Source organism: Pseudophryne corroboree, chromosome 4, assembly GCF_028390025.1.
Source record: "Pseudophryne corroboree isolate aPseCor3 chromosome 4, aPseCor3.hap2, whole genome shotgun sequence".
Classification (NCBI taxonomy): Eukaryota; Metazoa; Chordata; class Amphibia; order Anura; family Myobatrachidae; genus Pseudophryne; species Pseudophryne corroboree.
The window spans coordinates 198,481,845-198,504,453 of NC_086447.1; the positions used below are offsets into that span (position 1 = coordinate 198,481,845).

The 22,609-nt window shown below is 45.1% G+C and overlaps 1 protein-coding gene across 3 annotated transcripts in view; it reads right to left on the reverse strand.

Annotated features, from left to right (window-relative positions):
• Positions 1-22,609, reverse strand: part of INPP5D (inositol polyphosphate-5-phosphatase D) — a 298,231-nt gene that overhangs the window by 40,294 nt on the left and 235,328 nt on the right. For all 3 annotated transcript variants that reach the window (XM_063915724.1, XM_063915723.1, XM_063915725.1), the window contains 2 exons: positions 18,490-18,569; positions 12,812-12,899 (listed from right to left, as the gene is read on the reverse strand). In XM_063915724.1, coding sequence (XP_063771794.1) covers positions 12,812-12,899; positions 18,490-18,569 — 168 coding nt within the window. The remainder of the gene's footprint in view (positions 1-12,811; positions 12,900-18,489; positions 18,570-22,609) is intronic.

Below are 22,609 nucleotides of genomic sequence, written 5' to 3' on the forward strand. Positions count from 1 at the left end.
ATTGACAGCAAGAAGGCGTTTCTGGGTGGCAACTGACCGTTTTCTGGGATTGCTGTGGAAAACGTAGGCGTGTCCAGGCGTTTGCAGGGCGGGTGTCTGACGTCAATTCCGGGACCTGACAGGCTGAAGTGATTGCAGTGGCTAAGTTCAGAGCTACTCAGAAACTGCACAAAAACTTTTTGCACAGCTCCCCTGTACAAGCAATCGCACACTTGCTATGCTAAATTACACTCCCCCCATAGATGGCGCCTATCTGATCGCATGGCTGCAAAAAATGCTACCAATGTCCAACTACTTCTGTGACATCACAGATTGGAGAGAAGTCTGATAGAAAAGTTGGTTAAGGTGTGTGGAGCACTGTTTTAGTTGGACAGACAAGTTGGACAGTTGGTCATTTGGAAGGTTGGAGGAAAGTTGGTCTGATGTATAGTATGGCCAGCTTAATGTTGTACTTTTGCTTGATGTTGGGCAAGTACAATACATGAAAGTATTAAAGGATACAGGTTATTCTCCCCTATTCCTGTATACCCCTGAGAACATTCTACTACAAAGGATTAGCTGCAGCACGAGCACTGCCACGTCGGCTGTTCATCATTCAGCTTACAGCCAGATACCGGCTTATTGGAGCCATTTCATTACGTTGGCTGTGCATCTCAGCAAAGCTCACTTGGAGCTCTGTGTGGTAATCCAGCTACCGCACCGTCACCACCAGCGTGTCTGACTTCAGTTTACAAACACTGCAGACCCCCTGTGACTCCATCATCACCTCGCCTTCTCACAGGTGAATCACAGAGAGGCTCCTTCTGAGCTGCCCGTGGGAGTCCCGTCATTCCGCCATCGGTGAGAGCTCATTGACATCAGGACGCACAGGTAACAGCTTGCCGCCCGGGAAGTACCATCATCAGCCACCAGCGTGCAAGGCTGCATCCCATCTCAGCCCGGCGGCTCAGTGTGGACCATGCTCTCCCGTCCCCAAGCAGGGGCATAGCGGCTGACTTAAACAACAGCACTCCGGGCTCTCTCTGCCGCAATCATCACAGCGGGTAATTGTGTATTTGCACAGTCTATTTCCATACCACTCGGTTATGATTCATTCTAGGTTACTTATCATCTTAAGATCATTGGAATCGTCACATGCTGCTACAGTTATAGGACTTCTTTTGGGATATTGTTTTCACGGATCAAGTGAGTTTTACTTTTCTGTATACAGATCTGTAGTTTATTTCTATAGTTCACTATTAATGTTACAAAATCTTTTTTAATTAAAACATTTGCAGTCCGCATCAAACAGCATTAGGCATTCTTTGTATAGAAAGCACTTTCTAATTAATTATTATAGTTCAGGGGTATTCTACTGAGTAGATTTTATGTTATATTGAATTGTTTTTATCATACTCCCGGGAGAATTGTTGTAAATATTTTTATTACAATAAATTTTCACAATCTCTGATTGTCAAGTGCAACCTGGTTTTTGTTGTCTATATGAAAGTGTATTACGCCCATAGTTAGAGCTGGTCGCACTAGGGGTCTGATTCGGAGTCAGGTACAGGTCCGGTTTATAGGATGGGCGACAGGGATGGTTGTCCCGGGGCCCCACACACAGGGAGCTCAGGTTGTAATTGTGTTGGGTTGACTAAATATAGGGCAAGCTGGAGCTCAGACCAGGTTAGGCAGCAGTGAATGCGTTCACTGACACAGTGGGTGTGTGTCACACATGATGGGGGGTATCGCCGGGGGGTTGTGTGAGCAGTCACTGGGTCGGGTCACCGCTCATTGGGGTAATTCCAAGTTGATTGCAGCAGGAAATTTTTTAGCAATTGGGCAAAACCATGTGCACTGCAGGGGAGGCAGATATAACATTTGCAGAGAGAGTTAGATTTGGGTGTGGTGTGTTCAATCTGCAATCTAAGTTGCAGTGTAAAAATAAAGCAGCCAGCATTTACCCTGCACAGAAATAAAATAACCCACCCAAATCTAACTCTCTCTGCACATGTTATATCTGCCTCCCCTGCAGTGCACATGGTTTTGCCCAACTGCTAAAAAAATTCCTGCTGCGATCAACTTGCAATTACCCCCATTGTCTTAAAACTGTGTGATGTCCCAGGCACTTGTCTCCCTTCTAGTTGTTAGTGGACTACATTTGCCATAATGCTCTGCCAATGACAATCCTTGTGTCTGCAATATGGGTACTGTAGACTGTAGTCCGGGGGGTGGGGTAATCTCCTCTTTCCTTTCTCCTCTCTCTCATTCTCTCTCCATGAATTTCACACTTTATCCCTCTCTCCCCATAAGCCCCCACCTCTCCCCATAAGCCCCCACTCCCTCTTTCCCCATCGGTCACCCTCTCTCTGTCCCTAACCGTTTATCCCTTGGCTCTGTGTGTGCCCTTTCCCCCTCCAAGACTGTGACTGCTTACCAGCGCCTCTGGCCACCGCAATGCGCTTGTAACACAGCACACTTTGACACCTGTTTCCATCCCCCTGCCAGCAACCATTAGGGGTACCCCTTTTACACAAACCTTGCAGACATCTTATTCGACAACTTATTCACCTTCCTATAACACAGACCACTTGCTTTGAATTTATAAGCTCTGAACTTTTATTAACACTAATACAAGACTATACCCAAAAAACAGAGTGGTGGGACGCCACCTTCTAAGTGGACACCATCCAAAATTATTCCTTTTCAATATTGTGTTTACCCATTTTTCATTTTTTTTTCTTTTTCCCCCTCCCATATTTTTTTCTTGCCCCTATATTTATTAATTATTATTTACTTTTGTCTACTTATTCATTTTAACGTTTCTCGAACAGTAAAGTTTTTTTGCTTTCACTAAATCATCATTTATCATTATCTATCTTACACACTTCAAGCGCCATTGCAGAACTTATCGCAAATCTAAATAAGGAGATTTATGGTAGACTTACCATTGTTAAATCTCTTTCTGCGAGGTACACTGGATTCCACAGGGAATAACATCAGGGTGTAGAGTTGGATCTTGATCCGAGGCACCAACAGGCTAAAGCTTTGACTGTTCCCAGGATGCACTGCACCGCCTCCTCTATAGCCCCACCTCCAGGCACTGGAGCTCAGTTTTGTTAACCAGTCCAATGCAGCAGCAGGTAAGAGAGACGGTAGATGTTAGTCACATAGAACCACATTCTCACGACAGGAGAAGGGACTAGCGGCTAATGCCATACAAACCAAAAGAAGCTAAGGGCGTCAGGGTGGGCGCCCTGTGGAACCCAGTGTACCTGCGCATAAGCTTGTGCAATCACCACTCTAATCCATCTGGCCAAGGTTTGCTTATTCGCAGGCCAGCCACGTTTGTGAAAACCAAAAAGTACAAAAAGAGAATCTGACCTCCTGATAGAGGTAGTCCTTTCCACATAAATACGGAGAGCCCGTACCATGTCCAAAGATCCTTCTTTGGAGGACAAACCAGAAGATATGAAGGACGGAACCACAATCTCCTGGTTAAGGCGAAAAGATGACACCACCTTAGGTAGATAACCAGGGCGAGTTCGAAGAACTGCCCAGTCATGGTAAAAAATCAGAAAGTGTGGACTACCAGACAAAGCACCTATTTCCGACACCCTTCTAGCAGAGGCAATAGCCAACAGAAACACAACCTTAAGCGTAAGGCATTTAAGGTCCACAGACTCAAGAGGTTCAAATGGAGACTCCTGCAGGGCATTTAAGACAACAGACAGACCCCATGGAGCCACAGGAGGGACATAGGGAGGCTGAATCCTAAGAACACCCTAAGTGAAAGTGTGAACGTCAAGAATAGAAGGAATCTTTTCTCTGAAACCACACCGACAAGGCAGATATATGAACCTTGAGGGAGGCCAGATGAAGGCCCAAGTCCAGGCCTTGTTGCAGAAAAGCCAAAAGTCTGGAAGTTTTGAAAGTATATGCATCATTATTCTTAGCGGCACACCATGTGAAGTAAGAATTTCAGACCCTGTAATAAATCCGAGCTGTAGCTGGTTTACGGGCTTTCAACATGGTTTGAATGACCGCCTCAGAGAATCCTTTTGCTCTCAGGAGTGCTGCTTCAAGAGCCACGCCATCAAAGCCAGTCTGGCCAGGTCCGGGTAGACACAAGGGCCCTTAACGAGGAGGTCTGGGGATTGAGGAAGTAGAAGAGGACGCTCTATCGATAGACCCTGCAGGTCTGAGACCACGCTGGAGCGACTAGAAGTAGTATTCCCCGCTGGAGCGACTAGAAGTAGTATTCCACCTTCTTGCTTGCACTTCTATATTACCCTGGGCAGGAGTGACACTGGAAGGAACACGTATGTCAGCCAAAAGTTCCACGGAATTGGCAGTGCGTCCACGAACGCTGCTTGAGGATTCCTTGTCCTTGCTACAAAGACCTGAACCTTGTGATTGTGTCGAGATGCCATCATGTCAACATCTGGTAGGCCCCACTTGTCCACTAGGAGTTGAAAGACTTCTGGATGAGACTCCACTCTCCGGCATGCACGTTCTGACGACTGAGGAAGTCCGCTTCCCAGTTGAGGACTCCCAGAATGAACACTGCTGATATAGCTGGCAGATGGCGTTCCGCCCATTGGAGGATTTTTGACACTTCAATCATTGCCATGCGGCTTCGAGTGCCGCCTTGATGATTTACGTATGCCACCATGGTGGCGTTGTCTGATTGTACTTGAACAGGCCTGTTCTGTACCAGAGGCAGGGCCAGTGTCAAAGCATTGAACACAGCCCGCAATTCCAGAATGTTTATTGGGAGGAAAGATTCCTCCCTGATCCACTGACCCTGGAGAGAGTGTTGCTCCAACACCATGCTCCAACCTCGCAGACTGGCGTCCGTTGTCAGGAGGACCCAGTTGGAGATCCAGAATGGACGGCCCCCTGCTCAACTCTTGGTCCTGTAGCCACCAGCTCAGTGACAGATGAACCTCCGGAGTCAAGGAGATCATTTGAGACCTGATCCGATGAGGCAGGCCGTCCCACTTGGAGAGTATCAACCTCTGCAGAGGGCGGGAATTAAATTGAGCGTACTCTACCATGTTGAATGCTGACACCATGAGGCCTAGTACTTGCATCGCCGAGTGTACTGACACTCTCTGGTGAGAGAGGAAATATCTGATCCTGTCCTGAAGTTTCAGGACCTTCTCCAGAGACAAGAATAATCGTTGGTTGTGTGCATCCAACAATGCCCCCAGGTGCACCATGGTCTGAGCAGGTACCAGCGAAGACTTCTTCCAATTAATGAGCCACCCGTGGGCTTGTAGGAATTGGACCATCAGTTGCAGATGACGGAGGAGAACCTCTGGGGAGTTCGCCAGGATCAGCAAGTCATCCAGATACGGCATGATACTGACACCCTGATGGCGGAGAAGAGCCGTCATGACTGCCATGACCTTGGTGAAGATCCAAGGAGCCGTGCTCAGTCCGAAAAGCAAGGCCTGGAATTGATAATGTAGGTTGCCAATAGCAAACCACAGATACTGCTGATGCGACAAGGCAATAAGAATAATCAGGTAAGCATCCTGTATGTACAGGGATACCATATAGTCCCAGTACAATGGAATGCAGAGTTTCCATACGGAATTTGGATACCCTCACAAATTTGTTCAAAGATTTGAAGTTGAGTATAGGCCGGGAAGACCCATTTGGTTTCGGGACTAGAAACAGGGTTGAATAGTAGCCCCTGCCTCTTTGAGACAGAAATTCCGGCACAATCACTCCAGTATCTAGGAGAGATTGTACAACCAAGTGTAAAGTCTGTGCTTTCAGCGGATCCAAAGGGATAACCGTCAAGCAGAACTAATGAGGGGGACGTCTCTTAAATGAGATTGCGTACCCGTGAGAGACAACTTCCAACACCCAGGCGACTAAAGTGGTCTTTAACCAGGCCTGGGAGAACGGCAGTAGTCAGCCTCCCACCCTGGGGTCCCCCAGGGGAAGGCCTGCCCCGTCATGACGCAGGCTTGTCCTGTTTGGAAGCAGGCTGACGGATGGCCCAAGATTGCTTAGACTTGGGCTTGGTGGTTTTGGAAGTACGCCTGACCCTTTGCTTTACGTGGAGACCGAAAGGAACGAAAAGCGGTACTCTTAGCCTTAGGAGCAGAAGGATTAGTATATGGGAGAAATGCAGTCTTAGCTGTTGCCAAGTCAGTCACGATCTTGTTCAGATCTTCTCCAAATAGTATGTCTCCCTTAAAATGGAGTCCACTTTCCAGGACCTTAACCACAAAATCCGGCGAGCCAGGATAGACTTAGTAGATTTCTTGGTCGCCATTACGCCTGCATCAGAGGCCGCCTCCTGAATACAGTGAGAGGCTGTGGTAATATACGACAGATATTGTCTGGCTGTGTCAGAAAAATTTAGAGGTAGCTCATCCTCAATTGCCTGAACCCATGCTTCAATACCTTTTGCATCCCAAGAGGCTTCCATAGTGGGTCTTTGCACAGCACCGGTAAGTGTGTAAATAGACTTCAGGCATCCTTCCACACGCTTATCCGTCGGTTCCTTCAGTAAGGTGACAGTGGTGACAGGCAGGGTAGATGACACCACAAGATGGGTGACATGAGAGTCCACCGGCGGTGTAGTTTCCCACTTGTTACTCAACTCCGAAGGGATAGGGTAATGAGCTAGCATCTTTTTGGACAGGGAAATTTTTTTCCCTGGAGATGACCAGGATTCCTGACGTATGTCAATTAAAAGATCAGAATGCGGTAAAACTACTTTAGCAACCTTCTGACGTTCAAACTTATCAGGTTTCTTAGACGTAGCGGGGGGCTCAATATCATCATCAAATTGGAGAATCAGCTTGATAGCCACCCCTAGGTCAGGAACATCAACTTGAGTTGTAGATTCCTTATTAAAAGCAACTGTATCAGTGTCTGACGGATCAGTATAATCCCCATCCTCATCGGAAGAATCATCCGAAATATTAGTGGATTGTGAGGAAGAAATGGCCCGTTTAGAGGACCCCTTGGCCCCAGAAGGGCGAGGGGTAGGTTTTTGTCTAACCAAAGACTGATTTAATAGTTGGAACTGGGTAGACAGAGCATCCGCCCAATGCGGGTTGACTACAGGGACAATATGTGGCTGCAGTGGTACAGGAGGACCCACAGGGGGCGTAAGCCACGTTACAAACGTCGACAGCATATTTGAAAAAGCAGCCCAAGGTGGGTCTTGATATGCCACAGGTGCTGCAAACTGACTGGAAGGTGCAGGACATGCAGTACCTGAACCCTCAGCTGAAACCTTTTCCTCAGACAAATCCGTAGCGCCAGCACTGCATGATGCAGGTGCGTCTGCGGATTTCCTGCTCTCAGTAGCAGACATTATTGGTAATGTAGCATTAGGGCGCAGCAGTACAATATAGCCAGACAAACACAATACCTGCAAAAAAAAACCTGTTATGTGATAGCAAATGCAAAGTACAAAACAGAGGATTTAAGCGGTGTGAAGTGACTGAAACACACAGCGAAAAATACAAAACAGGATATCCTGTGGAACACTATATTTGAAATGAGGCCCTGACGCACTTAGACCCCAAGGGTACAGAATATAGTGATAGCAATACGTGTGATACATGGAATAGAAACCACACAGCAGCTATAGGCACACACAGTCACAAGTACAATGCAGAAATTATTACATATAAACAATAAGACTGCACTGGACTAGTAAATCTACATATAGATATGTATGTATACAGATATAACAATGCACAGTAAACACTGGATGTATATCACAGAATATTTGTACTAAATATTCATATAGCAGTACACTTGTTCTTAACTACTACTGTCTAAAATGACATGTAGAATACTTAAGTGTCTGTAAAAACACAGCGCTGTCAAGACAGGCGGTTTTACAGAGGAGACAGTGCCCATCAGTCCCGGAGATCAGCCCAGCTATGTAATGGCGCAAAAATCTCTTCAGGGAGTGAGGGAGAGAGAGAGATGCAGCTCCAGGGCGGGAACACCAGCAGTAGATGGTGCCCGGAGCTGGGGGAGGGGCTACAGGTCAGCGCCTTATCCTCTCTGCTGGACTTCACCACCGGGTACTATGGAGCCTATATTAAACGGATTTTAGTAAATCCGACTTGTGCTCCCTGCCCTGGTGGATATAGTGGGGTCCCGGCATGGCCACAGTTTTCAACGCCAGAGGCGCGGCCCGTCTCCTAGTACCGTGTCCGGATCGCAATTTACCGGCGGGTCCCACCTGGGGGACCCTCTTACCTCCTCCCTGTCGTGCAGCGATCCAGGAGAGCAGCAGCGGTGATGTGCCTAGAGACCGGTGCGTCCCCGCTGCAAGTACCCGGGAACCAGGCAAGTATGCAGTGCCACTGAGGTAGGTGATGGAGCCACAGCACAGCATGTCAGAATGACATAAAAGTGCTGCGGCCCTTGAAGTCTTCTTAAAAAGCTCTTTTCAGGGCTGCCTAGCGCAGCCCCCCCCCCCCTGTTAGTGACCTGCACTACAGGCACCAACTTACAAACTGAGCTCCAGTGCCTGGAGGCGGGGCTACAGAGTGCATCCTGGGAACAGTCAAAGCTTTAGCCTGTTGGTGCCTCGGATCAAGATCCAACTCTACACCCTGATGTTATTCCCTGTGGAATACCAGTGTACCCCGCTGCAGAAATTATATATATATATATATATATATATATATCTGGAACCCCCACCCAACCCTAAAAATCCTGTGACTGCCCCTGCCCCGTAATCAGACACTAGTATTATTATAACTGGATCACAGTATTTAGCTGTGTCTCCGTTACCATTCCTACTCGGTGACTTAGCTGTTACTTAACAGCAGCCGCTAAGGAGCTCCTCGGCACATAGACGGTCTGGTGGAATAGCGAAATTCCTCGACACTGTCCCAGTGACACCCACCACTGCCATGGTGAAGGACTCAGAAAGAGGTTCAGCGCGCTCTCAAGGCGGCTCCCTGCTCTCACAGCCCAGGTTGCTCCTCTGTCCCTGGCCGAAGGAAGATGGGTCCAGACAGATAAAGTGTGCGTGTGCTGTGTGCGGTGTGTGTGTGTGTGTCACCAACTGCCCCAATGTACCTCTCTATTACTGTATACAGGACCAGAGTAGAAGCTGCCTGCACTGCGCAACAGGTGGTGGTGGGGGGGGGGGTCACATCAATGTTATTAGTGGGGGCCCCGCAACTTCGTTGCCCCTGGGCCCCCACAAACCTTTATCCGGCCCTGGTCGGGAACCAGTGTTATAGATTATCAGGTGTAAACGTACAATAGGAAAGAATGAAAGATAAAATAAGGGTTGAAAAACTGAAAATATTGATATGTGAAATAAAAGTAAGCTGCTTGATTGCTTTGACATAATAACATGACTGCAATGTGTTCAGCGTTGCTTTGTACTGAAAGTGATTAAAAGTATTCCCGAAATGAGTCAGACCTTGTATAAAACTGTACGAGCATAGGCCCTCATTCCGAGTTGTTTGCTCGCTAAGCCGCCGCCCTCAGGGAGTGTATCTTAGCTTAGCAGAAGTGCGACCGAAAGGATCGCAGAACGGGGTGAAATTTTTTCAAGCAGTTTCAGAGTAGCTGCAGACCTACTCCTTCCTTGCGACCACTTCAGTCTGGTTAGTTCCTGTTTTGACGTCACAAACACGCCCTGCGTCCGTCCAGCCACTCCCCCGTTTCCCCAGGCACGCCTGCATTTTTTTAGCACACTCCCGGAAAACAGTCAGCTACCACCCAGAAACACCAACTTCCTATCAATCACTCACCGATCAGCAGAGCGACTGAAAAGCGTCGCTCGACCTTGTGTGAAACTGCATAGTTTTTTGTGAAAGTACGTCGCGCGTGCGCACTGCGGCCCATACGCATGTGCAGAAATGCCAATTTTTAGCCTGATCGCTGCGCTGCGAACAATTGCAGCTAGCGATCAACTCGGAATGACCCCCATAGTCGGTGGGGAGGTAAACAATTCCTCCCCAGTAGTACCCCATATCAAATGTACTGGAGACACAGCATGTAGAGAATAGACATGTGACATGAATCATATGTTTCCCAAAAGTAAAACTGCGCTTAGAGGGGTTAATGCTCACTAAGAGACAGGCAATCAGCTCCTAAGACCTCTTCATTTACCAAATTCTCCGGCTTCATCACACTGCACATATATGCACATTTACTTATTCATTTACAAGTGATAATGCCCTGCCTGCTAACCCTCAATACCAGAGCCACTGAAGTGGGTTAATTTGCCACCAGAAATTCAGATGACTTTGCTGAGACATTGTGCAAATGAAGGAAGATAGTTCCGCAGAATGTGTGGGTGACTCAATGATGACTTTGACATGAAAAGATGGAGATAATCTATAAATATACTGAGATGCTCCAAACATCTTGGGCTATTTTTAAACAAGTCAATCAGACATCATGGCAAGTATTAAGCTATAAAGACTTCTTAGGCGAACAGGACTTACATACATACAGTGCATCCGGAAAGTATTCACAGCGCTTCAATTGTTTCACATTTTGTTATGTTACAGCCTTATTCCAAAATGGAATAAATTCAGTTTTTCCCTCAAAATTCTACACACAATACCCCATAATGACAACGTGAAAAAGTTTTTTTGAGATTTTGCTAATTTATTACAAATAAAAAACGAAGAAATCACATGTACATAAGTATTCACAGCCTTTGCTCAATACTTTGCTGATGCACCTTTTTGCAGCAATTACAGACTTTTTGAATATGATGCCACAAGCTTGGCACACCTATCTTTGGGCAGTTTCGCCCATTCCTCTTTGCAGCACCTCTCAATCTCCATCTGGTTGGATGGGAAGCGTCGGTGCACAGCCATTTTCAGATCTCTCCAGAGATGTTCAATCGGATTCAAGTCTGCGCTCTGGCTGGGCCACTCAAGGACATTCAGTTGTCCTGAAGCCACTCCTTTGATATCTTGGCTGTGTGCTTAGGGTCACTGTCCTGCTGAAAGATGAACCGCTGCCCCAGTCTGAGGTCAAGAGCGCTTTGGAGCAGGTTTTCATCCAGGATGTCTCTGTACATTGCTGCATTCATCTTTCCCTCTATCCAGACTAGTCTCCCAGTTCCTGCAGCTGAAAAACATCCCCACATCATGATGCTGGCACCACCATGCTTCACTGTAGGGATGGTATTGGCTTGGTGATGAGCGGTGCCTGGTTTCCTTCAAACATGACGCCTGGCATTCATGCCAAAGAGTTCAATACTTGTCTCATCAGACTAGAGAATTTTGTTTCTCATGGTCTGAGAGTCCTTCAGTTGCATTTTGGCAAACTCCAGGCGGGCTGCCATGTGCTTTTTACTAAGGAGTGACTTCCTTCTGGCCACTATACCATACAGGCCTGATTGGTGGATTGCTGCAGAGATGGTTGTCCTTCTGGAAGGTTCTCCTCTCTCCACAGAGGAATGCTGTAGCTCTGACAGAGTGACCATTGGGTTCTTGGTCACCTCCCTGACTAGGGCCCTTCTCCCCTGATCGCTCAGTTTAGACAGCCGGCCAGCTCTAGGAAGAGTCCTGGTGGTTCCGAACTTCTTCCATTTACGGATAATGGAGGCCACTGTGCTCATTGGAACCTTCAAAGCAGCAGATATTTTTCTGTACCCTTCCCCAGATTTGTGCCTCGAGACAATCCTGTCTCGGAGGTCTACAGACAATTCCTTTGACTTCATGCTTGGTTTGTGCTCAGACATGCACTGTAATGTGTAGGGCTTTATACAGGCAGGTGTGTGCCTTTCCAAATCATGTCCAATCAACTCAATTTACCACAGGTGGACTCCAATTAAGCTGTAGGAACATCTGAAGGATGATTAGTGGAAACAGGATGCATCTGAGCTCAATTTTGAGCTTCATGGCAAAGACAGTGAATACTTATGTACATGTGATTTCTTAGTTTTTTATTTTTAATAAATTTGCAAAAATCTCAAAAAAACTGTTTTCACGTTGTCATTAAGGGGTATTGTGTGTAGAATTTTGAGGGAAAAAATAAATTTATTCCATTCTGGAATAAGGCTGTAACATAACAAAATGTGGAAAAAGTGAAGAGCTGTGAATATTTTCCAGATGCACTGTATGTTCTGCATACACATGGAGAATAGGATGTCACTGCGTGTGACTGATTATGCCATTAAATAAACTAAGTGATATTCTTATTGATCAGGCTTACTGTAATAAAACAATGAGAGATATTCTACAACCTTCTCAAGAGCTAGGGGTAAATTTACTAAGCAGCGCTTTTTAACAATGCCGCTTTTGGTCGCAGGATTTAAAAGGTGATATTAGATATAAAACATGCCAGCCAGACCACCAAAGATGCAGTGGCTTTGACATACGCTGCCTAGTAACTTAACTTCCTAGTACTGTATGCATGCCTCTGCTGTTAACCCCTTCATGGTTTCCATCCATTTTAGCACTTATGCTGCATGAATGCAAACTCATAACAGCACATCTACATACAAAGATCATCGAATGACCTCCTTACACAGGTAAGTGGCATTTCTCAGTTCATTATAATTGCTTAACGCCTCCTCAAAATTAATCTTTTGTTTTGGGAGGAATTATTTATGTTAAATACACAATACAAAAGAACACACAGGTCGTATAGCTACGAAACACCAGTGTGCACATGTACAGTATCTAAGCTTTCACTGCCATAACCTTATCCCTTTTCGCTTTTATACTCTGATGAAGCGCCACTTTGGTCTATTACTGCCGTTCACCTTCCTATTACTTTGCCAGTACACAAAATATGTTTTTAACTTCCATTTGGATGCCAAAAAGAACAAAGACATAATTAGTGTACTAACCGTATGACTCATCGGTGTCCGATGATTTGATGCATATCAGTAGATGCTGGTCCAGGAGATATTCAAGGTCTGAGATGATTGGTGTTAGCTGCAAGTACAGAACTGTGATAATGTATAGAGACCAAAAAGTAGGAAATAACACAGGGGTATACGCAGTAAGATCAAAGGGTGATATGATGGGAATGAAACAAAAGGATGGACAAAGGAAGACAATATGTTATTATGAAGCCTACACACTCTAAACAAGAAATGCAGCTTTTGGCTATGTACTCACTGATGCTGGATATGTATTTTTTAACAAAAGGCAGGTAAAGAGTAAAGACACATATCAATTAAACATTTTTACTTGCATTAACATGTATTAGGAAACCTATGTTTAAATGTATTGAAATCAACAAAATGTAGCCATTAACCCTCCGTCAGGCGCACCTCTGGGACTCCCAGGTTAAGGCGCAGTGCACCTGACAAGCGCCTGTTAGAAAATCGTTATTAGCACCTAATTAACTCAATTCTAACGCTCTTAAAGTGATCAGTGACCTTCATTAGGACGTACTGAGAGAACTCGTAGGTTTTACGGGCCATTTCAGCAGAAAATCTGAAGCAAAAAAGAGTAAACACGAACATGAGTATAAGTTTGGGCGCAGTGTGCCTGAGAGGCCACCCTGGAGACAAACCTACATATTTCCACAAAATATCCACAACCTTTGTAATTTTCATACATAAAATAAGCAAAATAAACAATTAATAGATGAAAATAAAAGGAAAACAAACCTTCAAAAGTCGGAGGAGTTTGGGCGCAGTGTGCCTGAGAGGCCAGGAGGGTCCCTACTGCACTCCACGCAAGCGGCGGGAAAACTGACTAGGGGGGTTTCGAACAGCACCTAGAGATAAGAAGGTGCTAGGAGGGACAATCCCCTGCACCCCCTTGGGACAGAGAGGGGAGTGAGAACAGCTTTGCGGCGCCTGTCAGGCCAGCTGCGCCCGACTGAGGGTTAATAAATAGGCCCCGAAGTAGAGTCATTTTCACTTTCATTTAAATGCATTTTTAATGTATATTTAAATGCAGAAATCTAACACCAGTGGGTACACAGCCTTTATGCCTAATAAGGACGCAGAGGAAGTACATGCTGAAATGTAGACAGAAACACATAGTCTACAAGCAGACAGTCAACAAAACATCTCTACAGTATTTGTATAGGTTTTCCTTTTGAGTGACACAATTATGTAACTAATAATTGCAAGAATATTAATGAATTGTTAATTTTATTTTCATCTTTCAATTATGTATTAAATAGGGAGTCTGTAGCAGAACAGAAATAATCTCCATTCTACTCACTGGCATATTTATAATAGGTGCAGTGTGTGCGGTGCACACGGGCCACTGAGTCCAGGGGGGCCCCCACCGCACTCTCAGACGCTGTTAAAACCCTGTGAAAATGGCGCAGCGGCCAGTTTCAAGGAGTTCTGCACATGCGCAGTAGAGAAATCACTGGAAAAATGGCCACCGCACCATTTTCCCGGAGATCTGCGCATTCCCTCTAGTGCTCACACTCTACAGCACTCCCGGAAGAGAGGAGGGAGCCTGAACAGAGGATGCAGCACACGGGCCTCCTCCTCTCTTAAAGCGCCCCTGATTCCACTGTTGACTAAAGGTCACCAACCTCAAAAAATTGATGTGCTTAATTCTGCCGAGGACAGAAGGATGTATAGATTTTATATATATATTATGTACAGGCTATGAGGATATTTGGGCATTGTCTATGCAAGCTATTTGCTCTCTGGCATATTTTTAGTGCCCTTCGAATCTGGCCTTCCCTGACGGTGTTAGACACTGCCCCCAATAACACTTTTAAGTGGCTATACTCTGCAATATGGTATTGTGAAAGGACTATAACATCAGAGAGGAGAGTTCTGTGAGGCAATAAAATAAAAAGAAAGTTAATAATGGAAATGTACTAAATGATATTAACAGATATTAATGCCATCACAGAAACTAGGAAAAGTCCTATAACAAAAAAATACTAAGGGAAAATAAAATATAAAGGGTTAAAGTAGCAATCCCATGAAAGAAAATATGAATGTTTGTTTAGAATAAATGATTGTGGCAGGCTATAAATAGAAGTTAGGCAATAACCATTTTTACTTGTTTTTTTTATTCAGGCTGCTATTAATGATTTATAATTCTACTAAGTTCCCACAGTGTCATGTGACTATCATGGCAGCCATAGTAACATGGCATATTATATAGTGAGCAGAGAAGCTTTGGAACCCCCTTTGAGCTCTGCTGCACTGTAAAACCCTCTCCTCTCCCCCCCTTCTGTCTTTAAATGACATATTAAAGAGTCTGACTCTGTATGTGTGACCATCAGCCATACTGTACTTGTCTGTCCACAAGTGAGAGTTTGAAAAGGAAATCACCACTGACTACTAAGAATACTTAGGGGGCCCACACACGGTACAATTATCGCATGTTATTTAATCTTTTTAGTTCAAATAGCATTTAATCTAGTTCAAATAGCACAGTGTGTGGTGTCACTTGCTATGCGATGCGCGCTCCCGTCTAGTCCATATCTCAAGGCAAAATAGTATGTGCAGGCAGGTATTTTTGTACTACAGCACACATAGTACATTGTAGTGTATTCAAAATCGGATGTAGTTCAAATAGCATACCCCACTTAGTCCAAATCGCATAGCAGACATTGTATAGCTCAAATCTTCACCTAGCACAAATAGCACCGTGTGTGGGCCCCATTATAGTCAAAATCATTATGATAAACAATTACAATAAGTGGCATTTGCGTGAGCATGTTCTACTGTATCTTCATCTTCAAGAACTTTCCACTTCACTCCAACAACTGCTTTCACCTATTTCTGCATTCACCTCTCCTGAGATGGCTGTATCACACCTTAATGAGACTCTAGAACTAGCCCTTGATGAAGTGGCTCCAGCTACCCATCACACTCCACGTAGGCCTAGATGTCAACCATGGCACTCCAAATTAACAAGACAACTACAAAAACTCACACGAAAACTTGAACGTCAGTGGCATAAATCTCGTATTTCAAGTGACTTCCTCACATATAAGACTGTCTACCATTCTTATAAAAATGCCCTGGACACTGCCAAACAAACATATTTCCAAACTCTTATCTCTGCTCAAGCCTCTAACCCCAAACGACTCTTTAATACATTTAAATCACTTCTGAATCCTCCCGCACCTACCCCACCCGCCATTATCAAGGCACAGGAACTTGCTTCATACTTCAAGGAGAAGATTGATAAGATCCGAGATGAAATGGTATGCTCTTCGGCAGCCAGTGACCTGCTCCATTCTTTACCTGAACCCTCTGGCACTCTTTCTTCATTTGATCCCACAAATGAAGATGAAGTATCATCACTCTTCTCATCCTGCTTCTCTACTACCTCTCCTCTTGATCCTTTACCCTCACAAATAAGTAAAGCTCTGTCTCTGGTGCTCATCCCTACCTTAACTAACATCTGTAATCTCTCTCTCTCTACTGGTATTTTTCCTTCACTCTTCAAGCACGCAGTGATTACTCCCATTTAAAAAAGACTAAATTCTGACCCTAATGCTCTCTCAAACTACCGCCCTATCTCTAGGCTCCCTTGTCTCTCTAAGCTACTTGAGAGACTTGCCTACACTCGACTCACACACTTTCTTAACTCATACACTTTGTTGGACCCACTTCAGTCAGGCTTCCATTCTCAACATTCCACAGAGACAGCACTGACTAAAGTGGTTAATGATTTGGTCACTACGAAGTCTAAAGGCCACTACTCACTACTTATTCTTCTAGATCTATCTGCTGCATTTGACACTGTAGACCACTCTCTTCTCATACAGACACTACAATCCCTAGGTCTTAAAGACACAGCCCTTTCTTGGTTCCTATCGTACCTATCTAATCGCTCCTTCAGTGTTCGCTTCTCTGAATCTACCTCCTCTTCGCTACCTCTTTCAGTTGGAGTACCGCAAGGCTCAGTCTTGGGTCCTCTGCTTTTCTCTATCTATACCTCATCTCTTGGTAAACTAATCAGCTCTTTTGGTTTTCAGTATCATCTGTACGCAGATGATACTCAAATCTACCTATCCTCCCCTGACTTGTCCCTATCTGTACTGGACCGTGTCACTGAATGCCTTTCTGCCATTTCATCCTGGATGACATCTCGCCACCTCAAACTGAATATTTCAACGACAGAGTTAATTATATTTCCACCGGCCAATAGTAGGTACCAACCTGATATCTCTATCACTGTTGAAAACTCGACTATCTACCCTACCCCACAAGCTCGCTGCCTATGTGTCATCCTTGACTCTGATCTGCCCTTTGTTCCCCACATTCAATCTGTCTCAAGATCATGTTACATGCATCTAAAAAACATATCCAAAATACGACCTTACACAAGACACTGCTAAAACTCTAATCCACACTCTCATTATCTCCCACATTGATTATTGCAATAGTCTCCTAACTGGTCTTCCCAAAACGAGACTCTCACCACTACAATCCATTCTGAATGCAGCGGCGAGGCTTATCTTCCTCGCTAGGCGTTCATCGTCTGCAGATCCACTCTGTCAGTCCCTCCATTGGTTATCTGTACTCTACCGCATTCAATATAAAATACTTTTACTCACACACAAGGCCATTAACCAAACTACACCAACGTACATCACTTCGCTTATCACAAAATATCTCTCAACCCGACCGCTTCGCTCTTCACAAGACCTGCGTCTCTCATCCACACTCATTACTCGCTCCCACTCACGACTGCAGGACTTTCATCGGGCTGCACCCACTCTGTGGAATGCCCTACCACGCACAATAAGACTCTCCTCTAGTCTCCAAACCTTCAAGCGTTCCCTGAAAACTCACCTCTTTAGGCAAGTGTATCAAATTCCAGAACCGCCCACATAACTTTCATAAACCTTCCTATCAAATTGCATCCACTCTGTACAGTCCACACATATCCTCACATGTCTTCTCATTCTATGCAATAGATAGGCATATGTACACAAGGAAAGGTGCTATTTCCCTATAGATTGTAAGCTTGCGAGCAGGGCCTTCCTACCTCTATGACTGTTATCACCCAGTTTGTTATTGTTATTTCAAATTGTAAAGCGCAACGGAATTTGCTGCGCTATATAAGAAACTGTTAATAATGAATAAATAAATACTGTACTCGTGTTACGGTTCCATATTCCCTCCCTACCCAGTACCACCTTCAATCGTAAGCATTTGTAAATGAAAATCAGTGGAATCTGCATATGTATGGAAGAGTAAAGCTTGTTTGTGCATGCGCGATGTACGGAAATGTGTATTTTAAGCATAAAAGATGTACATTAGTTATGTCTTCATTTTTCCTTTTATTTTAATGACTACATTTTTGGAAAAATTAAAGACTTATTGTCAGATCTATAATTCATGGGAGTAGACAGAATGGCTTAATTTTTTTTAAGTTGATAATGTGTCATCACATTATATAATAATAGTAAAAAAAAATAATTGATAGAAATATTTGTGATTGTTGATCGTAGGATATCTTACTTGCTTTGAACATGTTGCTTGAGATTACATAGAAAGTAGTCACAGGTACTTGACACAATTGACAAAGATAGATGGCAGTGAGAAATTAGTTTTCCATTGACATAAATCACCTTTGGTAGAATTCCAAACTTCACAACTAAAATACCATTGTCTCCCTCCTGGTCCTCTGACTCTGCGCTCTTCACTGTATCTGTCAGGCAAATATGAGATTAGTGCTTAGTCAGGTTCAGTATGGAAAGAACCACTAGGTAGATAGGCTGTTTGCATTGTAATATATCGTGGGATCAAACAATTCAATTCTATATACTTCTCCTTTAGGTATATTACATCAGCAGCTACCTACATATTACATAAATGCACGTCATCTAAAATATAAAACAAAACTAAAGGAGACATACATGATTTTATTTCATGTATCATGTATCAGATAACTGATAATTTAAACAAGATGTCAAGACACACTTAAATACTTACTTTGATTATATAGATGCACAAAGAATTTGACTTTATTTACTGGAGCCTGTTCTAAGCAAATAACTATTACCGTGATAATACACCTGTGATGGACAAGTGTGAACTAATTAACCACAGGAAATTATCTCCACCACCTATTAAGTACAGCCGTTGACTTGGGTCCTAATCTTTGATAAAGACTCTCATGCAGAGGCGAAACGCGTCAGTGAACCTTCACTATGCTATATACTACTCATTACTAAGCCACAAAGAACTTTTCTTGGTGAGCTCCTGGAGCTCACTGACAACGGCCATTGGTCCTATTGGGATTCATAGTGCCCTGGCAGGGAGTAGCAGCGAGGAGGAGCCCTGTGGACGGCCACCCCCACTGCATATCAGACCTGGGAGCAACACAAATAGCCAGAACATCTGGTAATCTTCTACAGCTTCTCCGCTCATTTGGTCCAATATTAATGGGACCTGCAGTTCCCTAAACATTTATACAAACTTTTGAAGGATCAATTATTCTCCCTCTTCATTGCAAATATTGGAATTTATATAACATGTGTCTTATTATTTTCCAATACTATCACTGGCATTAGTATCTTTTTAAGGTCATTAATGTGACCCGGCTTTTTTTCTTTTTGTGAGTTAGTGCAACATTTTAGATACATATGTATATCATTTTATTATAGAATGTATACTTTATCTGACATTAAATTTGTATATTTTTTCATATGAGTGTGTCGTAGCGCACTTTCACTTGTATTTGCTATAACTGTCAGTGTCATAATACTTTAGCTTATGAAACAAGAAGACATAAGGAAGGTAGAAAACAAATATACTGGATTGCTTGTCCATACTTAAGTTACAAAACAACTATATTTCTCTGACGTCCTAGTGGATGCTGGGAACTCCGTAAGGACCATGGGGAATAGACGGGCTCCGCAGGAGACTGGGCACTCTAAAAGAAAGATTAGGTACTATCTGGTGTGCACTGGCTCCTCCCTCTATGCCCCTCCTCCAGACCTCAGTTAGATTTCTGTGCCCGGCCGAGCTGGATGCACACTAGGGGCTCTCCTGAGCTCCTAGAAAGAAAGTATATGTTAGGTTTTTTATTTTACAGTGAGACCTGCTGGCAACAGGCTCACTGCAACGAGGGACTAAGGGGAGAAGAAGCGAACCTACCTGCTTGCAGCTAGCTTGGGCTTCTTAGGCTACTGGACACCATTAGCTCCAGAGGGATCGACCGCAGGACCCGTCCTTGGTGTTCGTTCCCGGAGCCGCGCCGCCGTCCCCCTTACAGAGCCAGAAGCATGAAGATGGTCCGGAAAATCGGCGGCAGAAGACTTCAGTCTTCACCAAGGTAGCGCACAGCACTGCAGCTGTGCGCCATTGCTCCTCATACACACTTCACACTCCGGTCACTGAGGGTGCAGGGCGCTGGGGGGGGGGCGCCCTGAGCAGCAATAAAAACACCTTGGCTGGCAAAATAATCACAATATATAGCCCCAGAGGCTATATATGTGATAATTACCCCTGCCAGAATCCATAAAAAAGCGGGAGAAAAGTCCGCGAAAAAGGGGCGGAGCTATCTCCCTCGGCACACTGGCGCCATTTTCTCTTCACAGTGTAGCTGGAAGACAGCTCCCCAGGCTCTCCCCTGTAGTTTTCAGGCTCAAAGGGTTAAAAAGAGAGGGGGGGGCACTAAATTTAGGCGCAATATTGTTTATACAAGCAGCTATTGGGGAAAATTCACTCAGTGATAGTGTTTATCCCTACATTATATAGCACTCTGGTGTGTGCTGGCATACTCTCTCTCTGTCTCCCCAAAGGGCTGTGTGGGGTCCTGTCCTCAGTCAGAGCATTCCCTGTGTGTGTGCGGTGTGTCGGTACGGCTGTGTCGACATGTTTGATGAGGAGGCTTATGTGGAGGCGGAGCAGATGCCGATAAATGGGATGTCGCCCCCTGTGGGCCGACACCAGAGTGGATGGATAGGTGGAAGGTATTAACCGACAGTGTCAACTCCTTACATAAAAGGCTGGATGACGTAACAGCTATTGGACAGCCGGCTTCTCAGCCCGCGCCTGCCCAGGCGTCTCAAAGGCCATCAGGGGCTCAAAAACGCCCGCTCCCTCAGATGGCAGACACAGATGTCGACACGGAGTCTGACTCCGGTGTCGACGAGGTTGAGACATATACACAATCCACTAGGAACATCCGTTACATGATCCCGGCAATAAAAAATGTGTTACACATTCTGACATTAACCCAAGTACCACTAAAAAAGGGTTTTATATTTGGGGAGAAAAAGCAGGCAGTGTTTTGTTCCCCCATCAAATGAGTGAATGAAGTGTGAAAAAGCGTGGGTTCCCCCGATAAGAAACTGGTAATTCCTAAAAAGTTACTGATGGCGTACCTTTTCCCGCCAGAGGATAAGTTACGCTGGGAGATATCCCCTAGGGTGGATAAGGCGCTCACACGTTTGTCAAAAAAGGTGGCACTGCCGTCTTAGGATACGGCCACTTTGAAGGTACCTGCTGATAAAAAGCAGGAGGCTATCCTGAAGTCTGTATTTACACACTCAGGTACTAGACTGAGACCTGCAGATAGTGCTGCTGCAGCGTGGTCTGTAACCCTGTCAAACAGGGATACTATTTTGCGAACATAAGATGTCGTCTTATATATGAGGGATGCACAGAGGGATATTTTGCTGGCTGGCATCCAGAATTAATGCAATGTCCATTCTGTCAGGAGGGTATTAGAGACCCGACACTGGACAGGTGATGCTGACTTTAAAAGGCACATAGAGCCTTATAAGGGTGAGGAATTGTTTGGCGATGGTCTCTGGGACCTCGTATCCACAGCAACAGCTGGGAAGAAATTTTTTTACCTCAGGTTTCCTCACAGCCTAAGAAAGCACTGTATTATCAGGTACAGTCCTTTCGGCTTCAGAAAAGCAAGCGGGTCAAAGGCGCTTCCTTTCTGCACAGAGACGAGGGAAGAGGGAAAAAGCTGCACCAGTCAGCCAGTTCCCAGAATAAAAATTCTTCCCCCGCTTCCTCTGAGTCCACCGCATGACGCGGGGGCTCCACAGGCGTAGCCAGGTACGGTGGGGGGCCGCCTCAAAAATTTCAGCGATCAGTGGGCTCACTCACAGGTGGATCCCTGGATCCTTCAAGTAGTATCTCAGGGGTACAGGCTGGAATTCGAGGCGTCTCCCCCCCGCCGTTTCCTCAAATCTGCCTTGCCGACAACTCCCTCAGGCAGGGAGGCTGTGCTAGAGGCAATTCACAAGCTGTATTCCCAGCAGGTGATAGTCAAGGTGCCCCTACTTCAACAAGGACGGGGTTACTATTCCACACTGTTTGTGGTACAGAAACCGGACGGTTCGGTGAGACCCATTTTAAATTTGAAGTCCTTGAACACATACATAAAAAAATTCAAGTTCAAGATGGAATCGCTCAGGGCGGTTATTGCAAGCCTGGAGGAGGGGGATTACATGGTATCCCTGGACATCAAGGATGCTTACCTACATGTCCCCATTTACCATCCTCACCAGGAGTACCTCAGATTTGTGGTACAGGATTGCCATTACTAATTCCAAACACTGCCGTTTGGACTGTCCACGGCACCGAGGGTCTTTACCAAGGTAATGGCAGAAATGATGATACTCCTTCGAAAAAAGGGCGTTTTTAATTATCCCGTACTTGGACGATCTCCTTATAAAGGCGAGGTCCATGGAGCAGTTGTTGGTCGGAGTAGCACTATCTCGG